The sequence below is a fragment of the Cryptomeria japonica genome, chromosome 10 (assembly GCF_030272615.1).
Source record: "Cryptomeria japonica chromosome 10, Sugi_1.0, whole genome shotgun sequence".
Lineage (NCBI taxonomy): Eukaryota > Viridiplantae > Streptophyta > Pinopsida > Cupressales > Cupressaceae > Cryptomeria > Cryptomeria japonica.
In genome coordinates, this window is record NC_081414.1 from 476270571 (window position 1) to 476287561 (window position 16991).

General features: G+C 34.2%; 1 protein-coding gene across 1 annotated transcript; it reads right to left on the bottom strand.

The window, feature by feature from the left end:
• Window positions 1-13927: 13927 nt before the first annotated feature.
• LOC131063368 (uncharacterized) lies at window positions 13928-15714 on the bottom strand. The gene is made up of 2 exons (XM_057997153.2): window positions 15581-15714; window positions 13928-15487 (listed from the first exon to the last, which is right to left on the bottom strand). The coding sequence occupies exon 2, from the start codon at window positions 15102-15104 to the stop codon at window positions 14580-14582; it is 525 nt and encodes a 174-aa protein (XP_057853136.1). The 5' UTR covers window positions 15105-15487; window positions 15581-15714; the 3' UTR covers window positions 13928-14579.
• Between the last annotated feature and the right edge of the window lie 1277 nt (window positions 15715-16991).

Sequence of the window (16991 nt, forward strand, 5' to 3'; positions counted from 1 at the left end):
TCTTTTGTTTGATAGTCATCATTGATTTGATTAATGACAAGCTGAGAGTCTCCAAAGACTTGAAGTTGTTTAATAGTCCATTCTACAACCATTTTGATACCTGTAACTAATGCTTTATATTCTGCTCCTGATCCATGATGTGTTTCATTATTGATGTTTGCTCCTGGACTGATATTCGGGTGATGTATTATAAGATATGGATCAAACCCTGGAACTTCTGTATATAAACAGGTAAAATTGATTTGCCATATTTTGAATGGTTTCAAGTATTTTTGTCTTGCTAGTTCTGATAGAGAGATTGTTGGATGTAGATCAGTCGTGCCAATGATAGTTGCCTTTGCTGGTGCTATTATGATAGATGACTTTTCTTGATAGTGCACAGGTAAAGTGTCAAATCTCCCATCTTCTGGCGCCTTGAGGAGGTTTTCACCGTTAGATACATCCTTTATTTTTACTTTTTTCTGATCTAATGTTGCCAATGAATGGTTTTCAGGATTAGACCTGATATTGTTTTCTTTATTTTCACTTTTGTGACTAGGAGATTTGACATCCATTTGACTTGAAGATACGTTAGTGGAATCCCTGGTGAAAGTTGTTGCGGGTTTTATTTCATCAAGATATAAGGATATGGCATGATCATTTGGAAAGGTATCAATGGCAGTATATCCTAAATTTCCCAGTCCATAGGTTCAGGATAGCTTAAGGATAAAGGATCTTCAGGTTGAATAGTTTCAAAGACATTGGGGGTCATGATAGAGATGTCAGAGCTTTCAATATGTATTTCCATGTCTAGAACGATACTCTCATCAGAATGACCTCGTATAAGAAAATCCTAATCATCCTCGGTTAAGTCCATGTCAGTCGAATGTGATTATGATTCAAGTAGGCTAGTTCCTAATGTTTGTTCTACATACATGTGAACTATATCGACTACTATATCTGCTTCTTCTTCCCTTTCAATTTCAAGTTGCTCTTGTTTGTTTTTCCATGATAGCAAATATTCTCTGTTTCCCCGATCTTTTAGCTGCATTTATTCTTCCATGTCTGACAAAATTGATGCAAATGATTGTTCCTTAGATTGTGTGCTTGAAGGTGCTACCTCTTTGTTATGTGGAATAATGATCTCTTGAGCTAATCTCAGATTACTGCAACACTGCAAATGATTTGAGACTGCTGCTATTGTGATTTCTTGTCCACTATATGGAAATTTTAAGCACTAATGCCATGTTGATGTAGTAGCTTGTATATCCTGAATCCATGGTTTCCCTAAGAGTATATTGTATGGTAGGTCCAAGTCTAAAACTTGGCATGCTATGTCCTTCTTCAAAGGTCCCATTGTGATGGGTAATATCACAATTCCTTTACAGTAATGTTCTTCTTCACTAGAGGCTTTGATTTTTATCTTTTCCAGGGGATTGACTGCATCTTCTAAATATCCTAGAGCATAGACAAGATTCATAGAGAAAATGTTCAAGCCAGCTCCCTCATCTATTAGGATACGTTTAACAAGCGATCTATGAATGGGGACTTCAATTTGCAAGGAAGTGCTATGGGGATTTTGCAATGAATTAATGCTTGGATATGAGGGAGATGAGCTTTGAATAGGATCCTCTGAAATAGGTTTGATGGCAATCCTGGATATTGCTTGGGGAACTTTAGCTTTGGATGCATTATTTGGCAAGGATGCTATGGAAGGTTCTTGCAAGCTTTCAGGAGGTGTAGGAATAGATGCCTTTGGAGAGTTAGTTTTCTTATGGATGGATGGATCATTGTTAGACATGGGTCCACGATTTTGATCTTCTTTAGCCAAATCCTTTAGGGATCTCTTTAATAGGTGCATAAAAGAGCCACCTTTCTTTGGAGATGTATTTGAATCCTTGTGAGGTTTTAACATAGTTTGATTTTGATTTTGAACTTGTTTGATTGCTCTGATATGTTGGTTTGTTCTGTTTTATTCTTGTGTTTTGCTTTGGTATGTCATGTTGATATGGTTTTCAGTTATTTCAAATGTTTATGTTTCCATTTTAGGGGTTTGATTGTCTAAAAGTTGTTTTGGTAAGTGATCAATGGTCAATTTCAAGGCAAAAGAGTGATATGACACTAAAAGAGAATTCAAGTGTTTAAAAGTTTGCAAGTTTTTCAATCTTCAGTTTAGGAGTGCAATGATGGTGATTTGATAAGAACCAAGTCCAGTAGGAATGATCTATCCTACAATGTGGGACAAGGTTATCCTGACTAAATGTTTCAGTTTCATGATAAAGGATGATTAATACTAATGAGAAACTATGTTTGAGTGATCAGTTTATCAAAGAGGGTGATAATGCACTTTGAGATGTTTAGATCTCAAACTTGTTGAGGGTGAGCAATTTGAAAATCTTGGGGTGTTTATCTTCTAGAGTTTGATTTTGATGGATGATAACTTGACCAAGAAAACCAAGCAGACAATCTAAGTAAGGATTGACAGATAACAGGTGTTTATGCTTACTACAAATTGATTAGGCAGAAATGACAAGTTTGAAACAGGCATATAAGACACAGTTCTGGATTGGCATATGCAGAGTTTTGTACGACAGATTATGCAGCATAGAACGACAAGAGATACAAAACAGAATGACAGACTAGTGACTTCATGTGTAAAGCAGTGTTTCATATGACATAGAACCTTGACTCGTACGATAGAAGATCAAGCAGTACGACAGAATATCTTGACTCCTACGACAGGTATTTTAACAGGTGTAAAAAGTGTTTGTTTGTTTGAGTTTTGATCACTGAATTTTGATGTTTTACTTTGGTTTTCTAGTTTTAAGTGTATTTTTTTAATTTAGGGATGAATACACAGCAAACACATGATGTGATAAATGACTCTCAATCAAGCTAAACCCTAAGGAAGTTGGCTGAGAATGAAAACCTTTGCTTGCTGACTTAGGTACACACCCAATAGCTAATCAGAATATGGCCGCTGAGTCTCACACAATGGATTCTCAATGCCGTATTATCCGACTCCAAACGCTAATGGGGGCACGATATGGCAAGTGTCTTGGGAGAGTTACTATCTCTCTTGCACAAATATTATCACCCTTTCGGAGGTGAATCGGGTAGCTTCTATTTTAACCGGCACTAGTAAGGGATCCGTTCAACGCGTCGGGGTATAAACTCAATTAAGAGGTCTTCCAGCCTTGAAAACCAAGGTTTGATATACTCGAAGGTATGGAGGAGGGCTATTCCCGAGCACTTTCGTTGCTTTGATTTTCATCAAAAACACATTTATTTTATAGTGGGTTGGATTACTTGGCGTTAGTCGTTCCCACTTAGGTCGTTCCCCTCTCACCGACCTTAAGGGCTAAGAGTTAATAACTCCTCGGGAGGGCAGGCCTGCTAAAGAGATGCACTAAAGAAAGCAAAAAGATGAGTCTAGCTTTTTGATTGTCTAAGAAAGGTGAGAGCATACTTGCCTATCATCACAAGCACATAAGACATGATAGTTCATTTCTTTAAGCCCAAATTGAAGTGTGCCTAAAAATCTTAAAGAATACACAAAGTTTTTTGCTGAATCCTTAGGCAACCTGCAAAATAGATCCATTAGTAGTCATGATTGTGTTTTGAATTTGTCTTTGACAAGCGTATCTTTGACAAGCGTCCCATAGAAAAGAGTTAGGCTGCAAACATCTCATAGACATAACAAGATTAGCATTAGTGATCCGAACTATGAAATTTTTCAGAAAAAAACTATATGAAATTTTATCCTAACTTCAAATAGGCATAACTTTCTGCTCGGGACTCGAAATTATGAATCGTTTAACTCGTTGGAAAGGTCTCCAAGAGTTGTAGATGAGATTTTGAAATAGCATATGCTAGCTATTCTCTTTTGATATAGCTAGCATTAAAAATGACCAAAAGGCCTTCAAAAATGCAAATTACCAACATATAGACAAACTTGAAAATTCTAATTTGCAGTTTATTAAAAAAAATCACAGAACTAGAGACTCGTACGACATTCTTTTCCCATTAGTACGATAAAACTTTAGATTTTGTGCAGGAATAAAAGCAGACTTGTACGCCATAATATTTTGAAGCCATAAATTCATACGAAACAGAATTAGATATAGTACGACAGTGCAAATAAACTCGTATGACACAAGAATGAGCTAGAACGAATAAAGAATTTTCAATGTAAAAGCTCGTACGAATCAACATTATACCTAGTACGAGTCAAGATGAGGTGTCATCCGAAGATAAAAGGTAGTTCGTACGAGTTGGAAAATCAACTCGTACGACATTCTGATTTTGATCCGACAGAGATGAATGTTGATGAAGCTTGAGAGGCCAAAAATGATGATTTCGGCCCCACGGTGGGTGCCAAAATGTCGTGCTCTATGAAGTGTATCTATACCTGCAACCACAATGCACTCAATAAATCATTACAAGCATGGTTAGAAGATTTAAATCAAAGAAAGACAAAACCATAGCTAATCGACTTATTGCCTCCTAGTAAATGCGAGTATGAAAAATGCTCTCAGATCTGATTATGCAAATTCCAGTGACTTGACTACGCTTAGATGGAGGATTTGAATGTTGAAAATGCATGATCTAGCAAGAATAGCATGATTAAGCTACATGAATGATTGATCTAGCATGATTAAGCTAAGATTTAAGCTAAAATGAGCATGATAACATTGCTAAAACTGATCAACTATAAGCTAGATGCCTATAGTAACAATGCATAAGATGAGAATGAGATGGGATGCAAAAATGATATGAAATTGGGACATGAAATTGGGACCCTTTGAGCTCCAAAATGAGGTCTATTTATAGGATTTTTCAAGGCTAGGGGTGATGTGGCAAGAATCAACGGTCAAGATTGATCTGAAGATATCAATGGTTAAATTGGAGGAGGATGGAAAAGGGGGTTGGATTAAAGGGAACATCTGTCATCTCTATGGTGACAAGTGTCAAGAGGCTTCTAGAAGGGGTAGGATGAAAGGGAACACTTAGTGACAAGTGTCACAAGGTTCTAGAAGATGTTGGATGAAAGGGGACATGGTGGTAGGTAGAATGGGTTAGGTTTAGGAATGGTTAGGTTTAGGAGTGGTAGAAGTTAGGAGAATTTGAATTTAAAAATTTAAATAATGGGAAAAGGATAATTAATCTCAACAACTCATGGATTTGATTTGTTTTCATTAATTAGGGGTTAGAAGAAATGAATTTGGATGGAGGGAATTAATTAATTTGAAATAATTAATTAAAGGGGTGAAATGAACCTATTTAATAAATCCTTAGATTTATTAATAAGTAGATGAAAGGGGAAATTTAATCAAATTGCTTAGTGAATTTAATTAAATTGGGAAGGGAGATTAATTAAATAATTGCTTATTCAATTAATTATCTTCAGACCATTTTTAGGTGTATACAGTATTAATATATAACATTTTTATTATATATTAATATATTGAATATTATTATATTAATATAATAATATTTAGTATATTAATATATTGTATATTAATATATTAATATATTGATATACAATATATTAATATACAATATATTAATATATTAATATCATAACTGCTAGAATCGGATATCGGATATCCGATTTTTATGACATAAATTTCAAATTTTGAAATTTGGCTTGAGAATGCTTTGGGATTTGGCTTGAAAATGATGAGTCTGGAAAGTCAACAGAAAAACGTGTTTTTGAGTATTCTTTGATTTTCCAGACTTCATACTAGTGGCTAACAACTTTTTTTTGGCAAAAATTGATAAAACAAAAAGGGTTTTTTAAGGATGTTCTCAGCTTTCCAACAATATAAGGGTTTTCTTATTTTGACCTTAATAAATAATTATTTATTTTCTAATTGAATTCTGACTAAAGTCCTAATTGATAGGCTAATTGAAAAAGACACGTAACTTTCAAACAGTGCCACATTTTTTGAATTAGAAACATGCGTCACATTCTATGTTTCGTCTACTATAGGCAAAAAAATCAATTTCATAAATTTTAGACCAAGTTAAGGTGGTCAGACGTAGGAGTTTTTGAAATTCTGAAAAAGTTGTAAAAAATTCATAATTAATTATTTACTTCATAAAAAATTACAAAAAAACATGTGTCACATCTGGACATGAGTCTACTCTTATATTATAAATCTTATAAAAAAATATTATGTTCTGATTGTGATTAGGGTGGTTAGACATACACCTACTTATTTTTTTCTTGAAAATTTAGTACCACTGTATTAAAATTTCAAATTTTCATCAAATATATATATATTTTTTCAAAAAACAACTAGTAGCTTAGAAACTGCATTCAATTTTCTACAGATTCTCTTCTTACATAATTTTTAAATAATGTTTATAACTTACTCAAATTTTCATGTCATGTTGCATAACTCCAATTTTCTGAAATTTCATTGCTACTTAAGGGCCTGTTTTGGCACACCATGATCCTCCACATACCCAAGAACTTAAACATAAACCAATATGATCAAGATGTAAGATTTACAGTCACCTCCGAAAATTACTAAAAAGAGATACAATCCTTATAGCTCCACATCAAATATATACCTATTTTTTTATCATTGCTCACCATAAACTATAGATACCTCATCTGCTCAATAGACCACATCTGGACCAATCCTGATGACTAGATTTGACATCAATGACTATAATGACAATGTTCACACAAAACCAACAATCTCTCCCTTTGTCATTGACGGAAAACATATCAAACAACTCAAAAATGGATAATAAAAAAACATAACTCACAACTCCCCCTTACTCAAGCATCTCAAAAACTCTTTCGCCATATATTGCACTTTCTCCCTCTTTGACATCAAGGAAAAAGGGTATCTTTGATGAAAGAAAGGAAACAGAGGATAAACAAAAAAAATGTCAAAACTGCACAACAATTGAAAGAAACACAGAAACAAACTCAACTGCTCTTTTACTGAAATATTTCCTTATACTTCTTCAATTTCGAAAGAAGAACATTTCACAAATGTATAGCCAGCTTAAGACTTACATATAGGCTCCTGCACTCTACCAACACATCCACAACATGAGAAAATTTGTGCAAAAGGTTTTTTCTCATATTCAACTACATCTAAAAGCAATGTCGAAAAGTGCTCCAATTTTGCTTCAACAATTTCCTTGACCTTCCAGAATAAATTAACAAAGTCTTCTTTCTGCCTCTGTAGAAATAATAGCTCTGACTGCAAGGTATTTACCCTCTTTCTCTGCACACCATCCTTGTCACTTAGTAAATAAAAATATTTGCCTAGAGAATTCAATTCATTTTCCATTGAATCAATCTTAGCTTTAAGCTTTGCCAAAGTTGTCAGCCACTGCAAACAATATCTATACACCCTGCTAGCATCATTGATACATTTCTTCATTTCATTCATGCATATAGATAAACTCCTTTGTGCATTACTGCATTTTCCAATAGGCTCTACAATATTTCGACCTCAAAATATTCACTCATTTGTTCTTTAAGCAATTCAAACAAATATTTTAGAAACACATCATTAAGATCCTGAATTTTAATGTTATTCCAGAGTAAGTAGTCAATCAACAACTTCTCAATCTCATTAGATTCAATAGATGTAAGCCAAATAGTTCCAATCTTTCTTATTATATCATTACCTTCAATAATTTTTAACAAATCAGACTCATCACCATCATCGGGTTTTGCTAATATCACTTCTAGTACAACAACAACTAACTCTTCTTTGATAGGGGATACCAGATCAACCAGTTGAATTATATCTTTCTCTTTTTAATCAATCTTTCACGTTTTAGCAACATAGGAACCAATAGACATGGTCTCCTCTATTTTTCTCTTTTTGGAGGAAGAATCCTCCTTAACAATAGTAACACCAGGAGATACCGAGTCAACACTCCAAGCATCAAGAAATGATTTAAAGTAATCTTTACAGATTTCATCACAATTATTCAGATTCTTCAAATAACAATAGATTTTCCTACTCACCAGAACACAAGACTTCCATAACACATCTTCTTTTGTCGGTAAGGATCCTAGATAGTACATAGCCAAACAAACAAGCAATGATCTAAACTTAAAGGGACGACTCTATTCTTTTATCATTCTTATATTCTCAAGTAATTGATCTTTCATAAGTTCACACAAATCAAATCATTTTTCTTTCATAGCCATCATATGCGCAACATAAACTACAATAGCCAAAGTGGAACCTTCCCTATTTAAAAAATAGATCTTATAAGAAATACCATAGGCCACATACCTGACTACTGGATCAACAATTGTGTTGATTATTAAAGTTCTTCGATCTCCCATTACATCGGTAAGGGTTTCAACCTCTTTGTTTTTCACAGATTTCTTCACCGGTACTGTTCCTTTATCACATAAGCTAGTCATAGCCAAAATAAGAACTTTAGATATCGGATAGGGTTTGTCAAATATCAGGTAGCCATTTTGCACATGGCTGAGAATCAGTCAGAGTATCTCTTCGTTATCAAACCAGGGAAACTCAACCCATAGATCAAGTCTTTTATCTCTATTTTTTTGCACATCCACCTCACTTAGATTATTCTCTTGCATTCTGATTTTCTCAGTGTCAAACTCATCAAGTTGAACCTTATGAACAACATAAAATGCTTCGCTGCTCTATTCTCCGATGATTTTCTTGGACTCCATGATAACCTCTGCTACTCTTCTACAATTCACAATACATTCAAACACGATAAAGAAAAATGACTTCAAACATTGATACTTATATCTTGCCAAAAATCGCATTAGGGTTTTGCAACCAAAAAAGTGTCTTATCAATGATGTTAGCACAAACCATTGGCTATCAGACAGCCTCTCTACCATAGTCATGCTAGATCCATGACATGAGCTACTCATATAGGGCTATCAAAATATTTTCCTTCAAAAATTCCCCCTAAGCCGAAGCAATATGCTTAGTTACCGGAGGAAGAGGTGCCTGCAGTAGATTTTGGTACATCAGGTTTGCTTCCATTATCCACCTCCTTCTTTCTCCAAACCGGATTTTCTTTCTTCTTTGATCCATCATTCTTCATTCCATTATTCTCAACAGATTTCTCCATATTCCATTTCTGCACTTATTAGCATAATGTTCATGTTTCTTGCACTTGAAATAATTGATGTTCTTCTTTACTAAATTTACTGGAAGAGTTATGGATCTGCACTGATTAGCTTTATGACCATAACCATTGCAAGTACGTAAATATACATGAAATTTATTGTGTACCTTATTTGATCCAACTAGATTGTAATTTCTAACAAATCTCTTTTAATTATAACATTGATTGCTTCTATAATTTGTAGCTTTATGGCCAAATTTATTGCATTGAAAATGGTAGCCATTAAAAGATAGGTAGCTTTGTGAATTAGGTTGAAGAATCGATGGCCTTCTTGGATTAGGATTATGATTATAGATTTTGCTTGCATCTTTTGATTTCTTGTCTGCTTTTACCTTGTTGCTTTTATCTATGTCAGACTGTTTTGAACATTCACCTAAAATCCAAGGCCAGTCTTGTCCAAATGAGCTTTCTACATGTTGATCAATTCTTCCAAAATATTACTTATGTCAAGAACCTTATTCTCTGCCTTCAACTTCTTCACTTCTTTCTCTAGCTTCTCGCATTCCTCAGTCTTCAGCTTGATTAATTTTTTCAGGGTTTCCTCCATTTTTTTTCTTTCCTCAATCTTCTGCATTAGATCTTTAACAGTCTCATTCACCTGCTTCAATTGATTGTTAACTTCCTTATGCCTCAATTTGAATTTTTAGATTTTCTCTCTTAGCTTATGCACACATTCATTCACTACCTTCACATTCTCTTTTAATTCCTCATTCTCTGATTCAACACTTTCTAGATCTTCAAGAGTTGTTTGCAAATCTTTATCCAACTCAAATTCTTTAGTCATACACATAGGTGCCATGATTCAACCAACAAGGATCTCCCTCAAGTGGTTAAGATTTCAATCAAGGGACCAAAGCTCTGATACCAGTTGTTGGATTGGTTGAAGGGACTAGAATACTGGGGGGGGGGGGTGAATCAGTATTCCCACTGATTCATAAAATTTTCTCCAACTTCTTAACCTTTTACTGTTATATCAAATTTATCAATTAAACATATCAACATGAAATACCAAATGTAGAATATGCATGAAAACACAACCACAAATAGAACACCAAATTTTATACATGAAAAACCCAAATGGGAAAAACCACAAAGAGGGTTAATCTCGAGATAATATAATTAGTTATATAGGTTTTTACAACCATGAGGACTTCACTGGATAGGCAATATTATATCACGTGCATTCATATTTCGGGATTTAATATCCTAAAAAATGAGCTCAATATATTGCTTATTTGGTGAAAATAGGGGGGTTGTTAATTCGGGCTATGTAAAAATGCAATATTTGGTGAAAATAGGGGGTTTTTTTTTAGGCTATGTATTTGGAGGGGTGATAAAAAAGGAGTTTAGGGCAATATCTTTTGAAAATAGGGAGATTCTTTAGTATGCCATGAACGCACGTGCTATAACCTAGGTTCACTAAGTGAAGCGCTCGTGTTTACAATAGGGGTGGTTTATTGTCATGTAGCTTGCTGCCAGGTTACAAAAATGACTCATTGTCGGAGTGATCGCTACAAGATTACAAAAAATGGCTCACAGTCAGAATGCTCACTGCAACAAAAAAGGATGAACTAAAGAAAGGTGCATCTCCGAATGCATAGAATCAATTCCAAAGTAAGCTCATATAACAAAGCAATAACTCACAAAAGATCCAATAAAGAATCTTTGTGCTAACATTGACCACTGTACTACGACAAATCCAATAAAGGATTACTGCAACACTGTCTTCACTCTGACTCTGCTTCACTATCCACAACTCACACTTCACACACTGTACTCCTATCTCATTGTTTCTTAATTCACACACACCACCTCATACACTCATACATTATATATATATATATATATATATATATATATATATATATATATATATATATATATATATATATATATATACCGGTAAGCACAATCACCAAGATGATATGTCAACCAAGTACAAATGATTTGTTCAATGATGTAGTTGCTCAAATAAACATGTTACTAAAAATTCCTTGATCAAAGATATGATAACCAAGTCGGCCTTCACTGATCTTCTACACGCTTCACATACCGGGACCGAACAAGCATCTACCAGACACATAGGAATGGATCCATAAGCACGATTCCCAAGCATCATAAAAAATGACTCCATAATACGAATGTCGTTGATTCGGAAAATAAGTGGCATAACCATGACCAAGAAATTAAACATAAATCAACATGATCAAGATGTAAGATTTTTGATCACCCCTGGAAATGACTCTAGAGAGTTATACAATCCTTATAGCTCCACATTACATATATACCTATTTTTCATCACTGCTCAATATAATAAACTATACCCACCTCATCTTCTCAATATACCACATCCGAACCAATCCAGATGACCAAGTTTGACATCAATGACAACAATGAAAATATTCACACAAATCCAACATAGCTAGTCATATACTAATAAGTTAGCTATAAATATAGAGATATTAGTATTAATAAATAGAGAGTGGTGATGATAAATATCTCTCTCTCTCTCTCTCTCTCTCTCTCTCTCTCTCTCTCTCTCTCTCTGCATCTTTCTTGCTCTCTCTAATTGACTCCATAGTGTTCTCTCTTTTTATCTCTATTTCTTCCTCCCATTATCTTCCTCTTTCTTGATCTATTTATCCCTCCCCCTCTTCCTCTCTTCTTTTGTCTCTCCCTCTCTCTATATATTTATCTCCTCTCTTGGTCACTGACTTTTTGCAATATAGCTTGATTATCTTAAACGGGGAATAATACATTGTATTTTCTTTTGATAAATTTTTCCTTTCTCTATAAATATATAGTTTGTATTACTTTGGATTGATTTAAGATAAAAAAAAGTTTTAAGGATTGGATTCAATCTTATAGAATTTTTATATTTGATATATTTATGAAATTGTTACTGTTTAAAGTTTCTATAATTAAGAAAGATATTCAGCCTTATTGAATTGTTGTATTTGATGTATTTATAAAATTATTATAGATAGAAGTTTGTATAATTAAGGATTGTCTCATGCAATTCTTGTATTTGACATATTCATAAAATTGCTATATAGAATTTTGTATATTTAGTTTTATATTATTTTATAAATAAATATTTTATAATTTTACAATCACATAATATCATTTAACAATGTTATTGAATCATTTTTTAATTTCATATTGACTGTTTCTTTTAGTTATTAACAAATATTCTATATTTAGACATTTAAGGAGAAACCCCAAGTTATCTCACTTCTCTTTATATAGTCTTTCAATAAATTTAACATGTAGAGTAACCTCCATTTCTTTGTGCATTATAGGAATTCTCTCTTCATTACCTCATGCACTTTAGGATTTGGTGAATTAATTACACTAATAACATTTAAGATGTGAATCCTTAGGTCCACATGAGTCCCTTATCAAATTCTACCAATGTTAAGTTTGGGTGAGTGAAATGATGTTGATTAGTTTTGAGATAGTGTCTAAGGAGAACCAAAGGACAATATTGCCTCTAGGGGACACAATGCTAAAGTTCATAGCATTGAGAGACACACCACTAATGAGTGCAACAAAAGAGTACCCAAGATGGAGACAAAATATGACCTATCATATTATTCTTGAACCTTGTGTAGATGGGGACTAGAGATTTAATTGCTATAAAAACCTTGTGGCATGGTTTGTGACATTTATTGTTAGTAGGTTTCAAGTGGGAGGCCTTTATATAATTTCCCTTTTCCACTAACATTGTTATGACGTGTGGGATAATTAGGAAGGTACATTGGATATACTTGTATATCTATGAAACAATGAAGAACTAATATTCTGACCAGGGGGGTTGGGCATCATTGGTCTCATTATACATTTACAAGTTAACATAAAAAAATAATTATGATACAATTGGACACATCAAGACAAACACCTCAATAATATATTTTAAAGTATATCCATACAAATTAAACATTTTTTATTCAAAAAAATATAATATAATGATCTTCAATTATTGTTTATAATTTCATATATTTTACATCAAAAGTGGGGAGAGTAATTGTTTTTAAAAAATTTATCCTCTCTATGTGATAAAGTTGTAATAATATAAATGAGAAATAGTATGATTGTAAAATGTAATAATTTTCTAACCTAATATGATATTTCTAATTGATTCAACCATTATATAAAAAATACAATTTTATTGGAATCTCAACTTCTGTATCATAAAAATTCATCTCAACTTTTTGATCATTAAAATGCTTCACAAATGATAATTTTGAATGCATCCTTAGAATTATATAAAATAATAATATTCTTGTAATCACATCCTCCAACATTTATATCTATAACCATGGATTAAACATAACATTTTCCCCTTTCTAACCTAATACATTTAAGCATAGGTCAAAATTTAAAATGATGAACTCAAACAACATATTCCAAACATGAAAAATCATACTTAGGTCCATAGAAAGATAATATATGCAAGCCATGACCTTGACATAGTTTTGAAAATAAAGTTATGATTATTGTACCATCATTGAAAGATTTAGGGGATTCATTTTAGTGTGTTTGGATTCCTATAAGTGGATGCATAATTTATTTGACGCTATGATTTATCCATTAAGACATTTTTTGCACAAACAATATTATTTGCTAAATAGGATACCAATTGATTTCGTTAACTATACAATCATATATAAAAAAATTGACCAATTTTTATCTAATAGACCTTTCAAACCTCTTCGACATACCCATTGCACACCAAAATACAATTGCTAGTCAACTACCTCTAAAAAACCATCTCCATTCCATCAACTCCTTTTTTTTTATTTTATACATTGTCATCAGAATGATACCTTTTTGACTTGAAGATGACCATTTTTACACAAAATGAAGGGAAAGACAAATGCAATACTTCAATTCCAAATAGATCAAATAATTCAGAGCCAAAGAGAAGTTCAAAGTAACTCATGGGCATTGCTTAATTTCAGGTTTAAACTATAAACAGATATTGAAACTTACTCTTAAACAAGTTTTAAGAATAGAGGACCGGATTAAACACCCTTGAAGCCCAGTTCTAAGGAAACGATCTCTAATACTAATTTGTACAAGGTATATCCAAAACTTACATTACCAAGAAGTACTATACACGCCTAAATCAACAACAGCCCTTTCAGGGTATTGGACTACAATTTTTTTTAATATGGGAGGCTCTGACATGAGACGAATGGATTAGCATGACAGCACAAGCCCTACATAAGAAACCTAAAAAGATTATAGAAACAACAATAAAAAAATACCGTCGTAAATTCTAGATTTCACTGATCGGGGACGATTGTCAAAATAACAGGATTGGCAGTTATCCACACAATTTTAATAAACAGTAACTGTCTTGCGATCAATATTCTCCTGCTGCTCCTCACCCCTCTGCTGGCACTGATTTTTATAGACATATTTGCTGGCTAAAAATATGTGGGAGGCATTCCAGGTATAATGAGGGCTGTTTGCGTCGATAAATCTTCTGGGTCTAATTCGGACTCACAACCCCACACAGGCCACACTATTGAGGAACCGCTAGTACCTCTGAGATCAACCGGCGCATCCACTCTAAACCCGCCACGAGTGGTATCCGAATCAGATAAAGTGACTGGTATGGGCATTTCAGCTCTTTGCTTCACCACTGACTCATCCACACGAGGCTGTCGAGGCTGTCGAGGCCGAGGTTGGCGTTCAAGCTGCTTCATTTTCTCATCAGTGAATGGATAGACTTCTGCCCCCCATCTCTTTACCAATAGTACTGCATTTTTATTTAATATTCTTCCAGTTGGGTCGATTACCACTAATATGGTCGGATTCCAGTGACCCCAGTACTCTCCTATCAAAAAGTAGTAAACCTCTGTTTTCAACAACCAGGGATTTCGTAGTACAGGCCACGGCACTTTTCTTAAAATGCTCTCGAACCCAGCCAGATCAGAACCTGGTGGCATCTGATGTGCACCTCGAACTTCAGCAGGGATTGGATCATAGCAGAAGAATACAAGAGGAATAATGAGAATCCGGTACACCTACTGGCATGGTTAGGTAAGGCAGGGTCTCGACGGAGAGGCACTAATTTGCAAGATGAAATTCTACTTCTACCTGGATGGACTTGAGAAGAACCAGCATCTGCAGCGAAACCCTTCCCAGAAGATGAGGAAGCACGAGTTTCTGATGGAGGGAGTGGCACTAATTTGGAAGGTGGACCTTCTGAATCAGAAGAAGAAGCGAAACCATTACCAGGAGACGAGGAAGCGACGAGTTCCCGATGAAAAGCACGAGCAGCTTAAACAACCGAGTACAACATTTCTTCCCATTGAATGAATCTCATGGCCTGCAGGGTGTGATTGAGGGATGATTGTTTAGCATATGCAACGCACAATATCAAAATTCGAAGGCTGAAGGAGAGAAAATCTGTGATACATACAAATGGACGCGGCCCGAAATTCTTGATGAAAACTCAACTGTGAAACCGTATTCAGGAAGGAGGGTGCATCATATGTTAAACTGCCTTTCCTTGGCTCAGGAAAAGTAAAATATTCTATCTAAAGTGAATGGGGGCATCCCATGTCTTTGTAATGATTTGATGGTATCTTGTACCATAAAATGCTTGGTCCAACCGAACACAAGCCATGCGTTTCCTTGATTGTATCTGTTCTTCATGGTTAATGTTTCCATTTATTTTATGTTTGCTTTCATGTTAGTGTCATGTAAATTTGCTTTCATGTTAGTGTCATGTAAATTACTTGGGTGTCACCCCTCGTTACATCGATCAATAATTCGGATGGGGGGTCTAAGATTATAGAATCAACACCTACATGTGCCAAAATGGGAGCTTTGGAATGAGTATGGACATCAATCAAAGAATAACGGAAGGGATTTTTTTTGGTTAGATATTATAGAAATATATGAAAAATGTGGAACCTTAGACAAGACATTCTAATTGTTTAACATAACATCTCAAAGAATATCATTTCATGGAATGCAATCATTACAAGAATGTACAAAACATGACGATCAAAATAAGAAATCCAAAAGAAACAAAAAAAAAACTCTCAAAAAGTAGATACTCAAAAACTTTCAAAATGTACAATTCTATTTGGAGAGTGTGGCAAACTACCTCGAAATATTTGGTTTGGTATGATCACAACTTCAATCATGGTTTAAGTTTTGCCCCCTCCTCTCTTGGTGGAACCATCTTGTCCAACAAAATAATTGTCCTCTAGCTAATATCAAAGCCCTTAAGGGTAAACAACTCTTAAAAAAGACATTCATTTTTTTCAAGATTTATGAGACCTGATAACTTTTTACTTAAAAACTTGAAAGCAACTCAAGGCCCAACTTTATCTTCTCCCAGTTTATAAGAATTCAATCCAAGATTTTCGATAGTTGGTTACTCTTGATTTTTCTTCTCTATTGTTTACTTAAAAACTTAAACCGTGACTAAACTTAAAATCCTCTACTTTAGCACTTCCAACAACCTGATGTAGAAGTGTAATGGCATCAAATATTTCATTTTAAAAATGATCCCTTTTAAGCAGTGAAGGGAGTTTTGATTTACCCCTCTTCTTAACCTTTAACCAGCTGGATGCAATTCGGTTCACTCACAATTCCCTTTTATCTGACAAATAATCCAACTCGGACCCCACAGATACATTTACAATTTTTTCTCTTTTGGGAATCCTGAGGCACTTGAGACACAATTTCAAAATTAATTATGATAAGCACCGAAACATTAAAAGTTTGAATTTCATGAGATTCAGGGTGGTAGTGATTAATTAACACAAGAAATGACTAACTTAGGGCAAGGGATGGCATGTGGGAAATCGTTGGCTTCG

Bases quoted from the DNA above. Each gene is read 5' to 3' on its own strand.
- LOC131063368 (XM_057997153.2), bottom strand. From the start codon at position 15,104: ATGCCACCAGGTTCTGATCTGGCTGGGTTCGAGAGCATTTTAAGAAAA.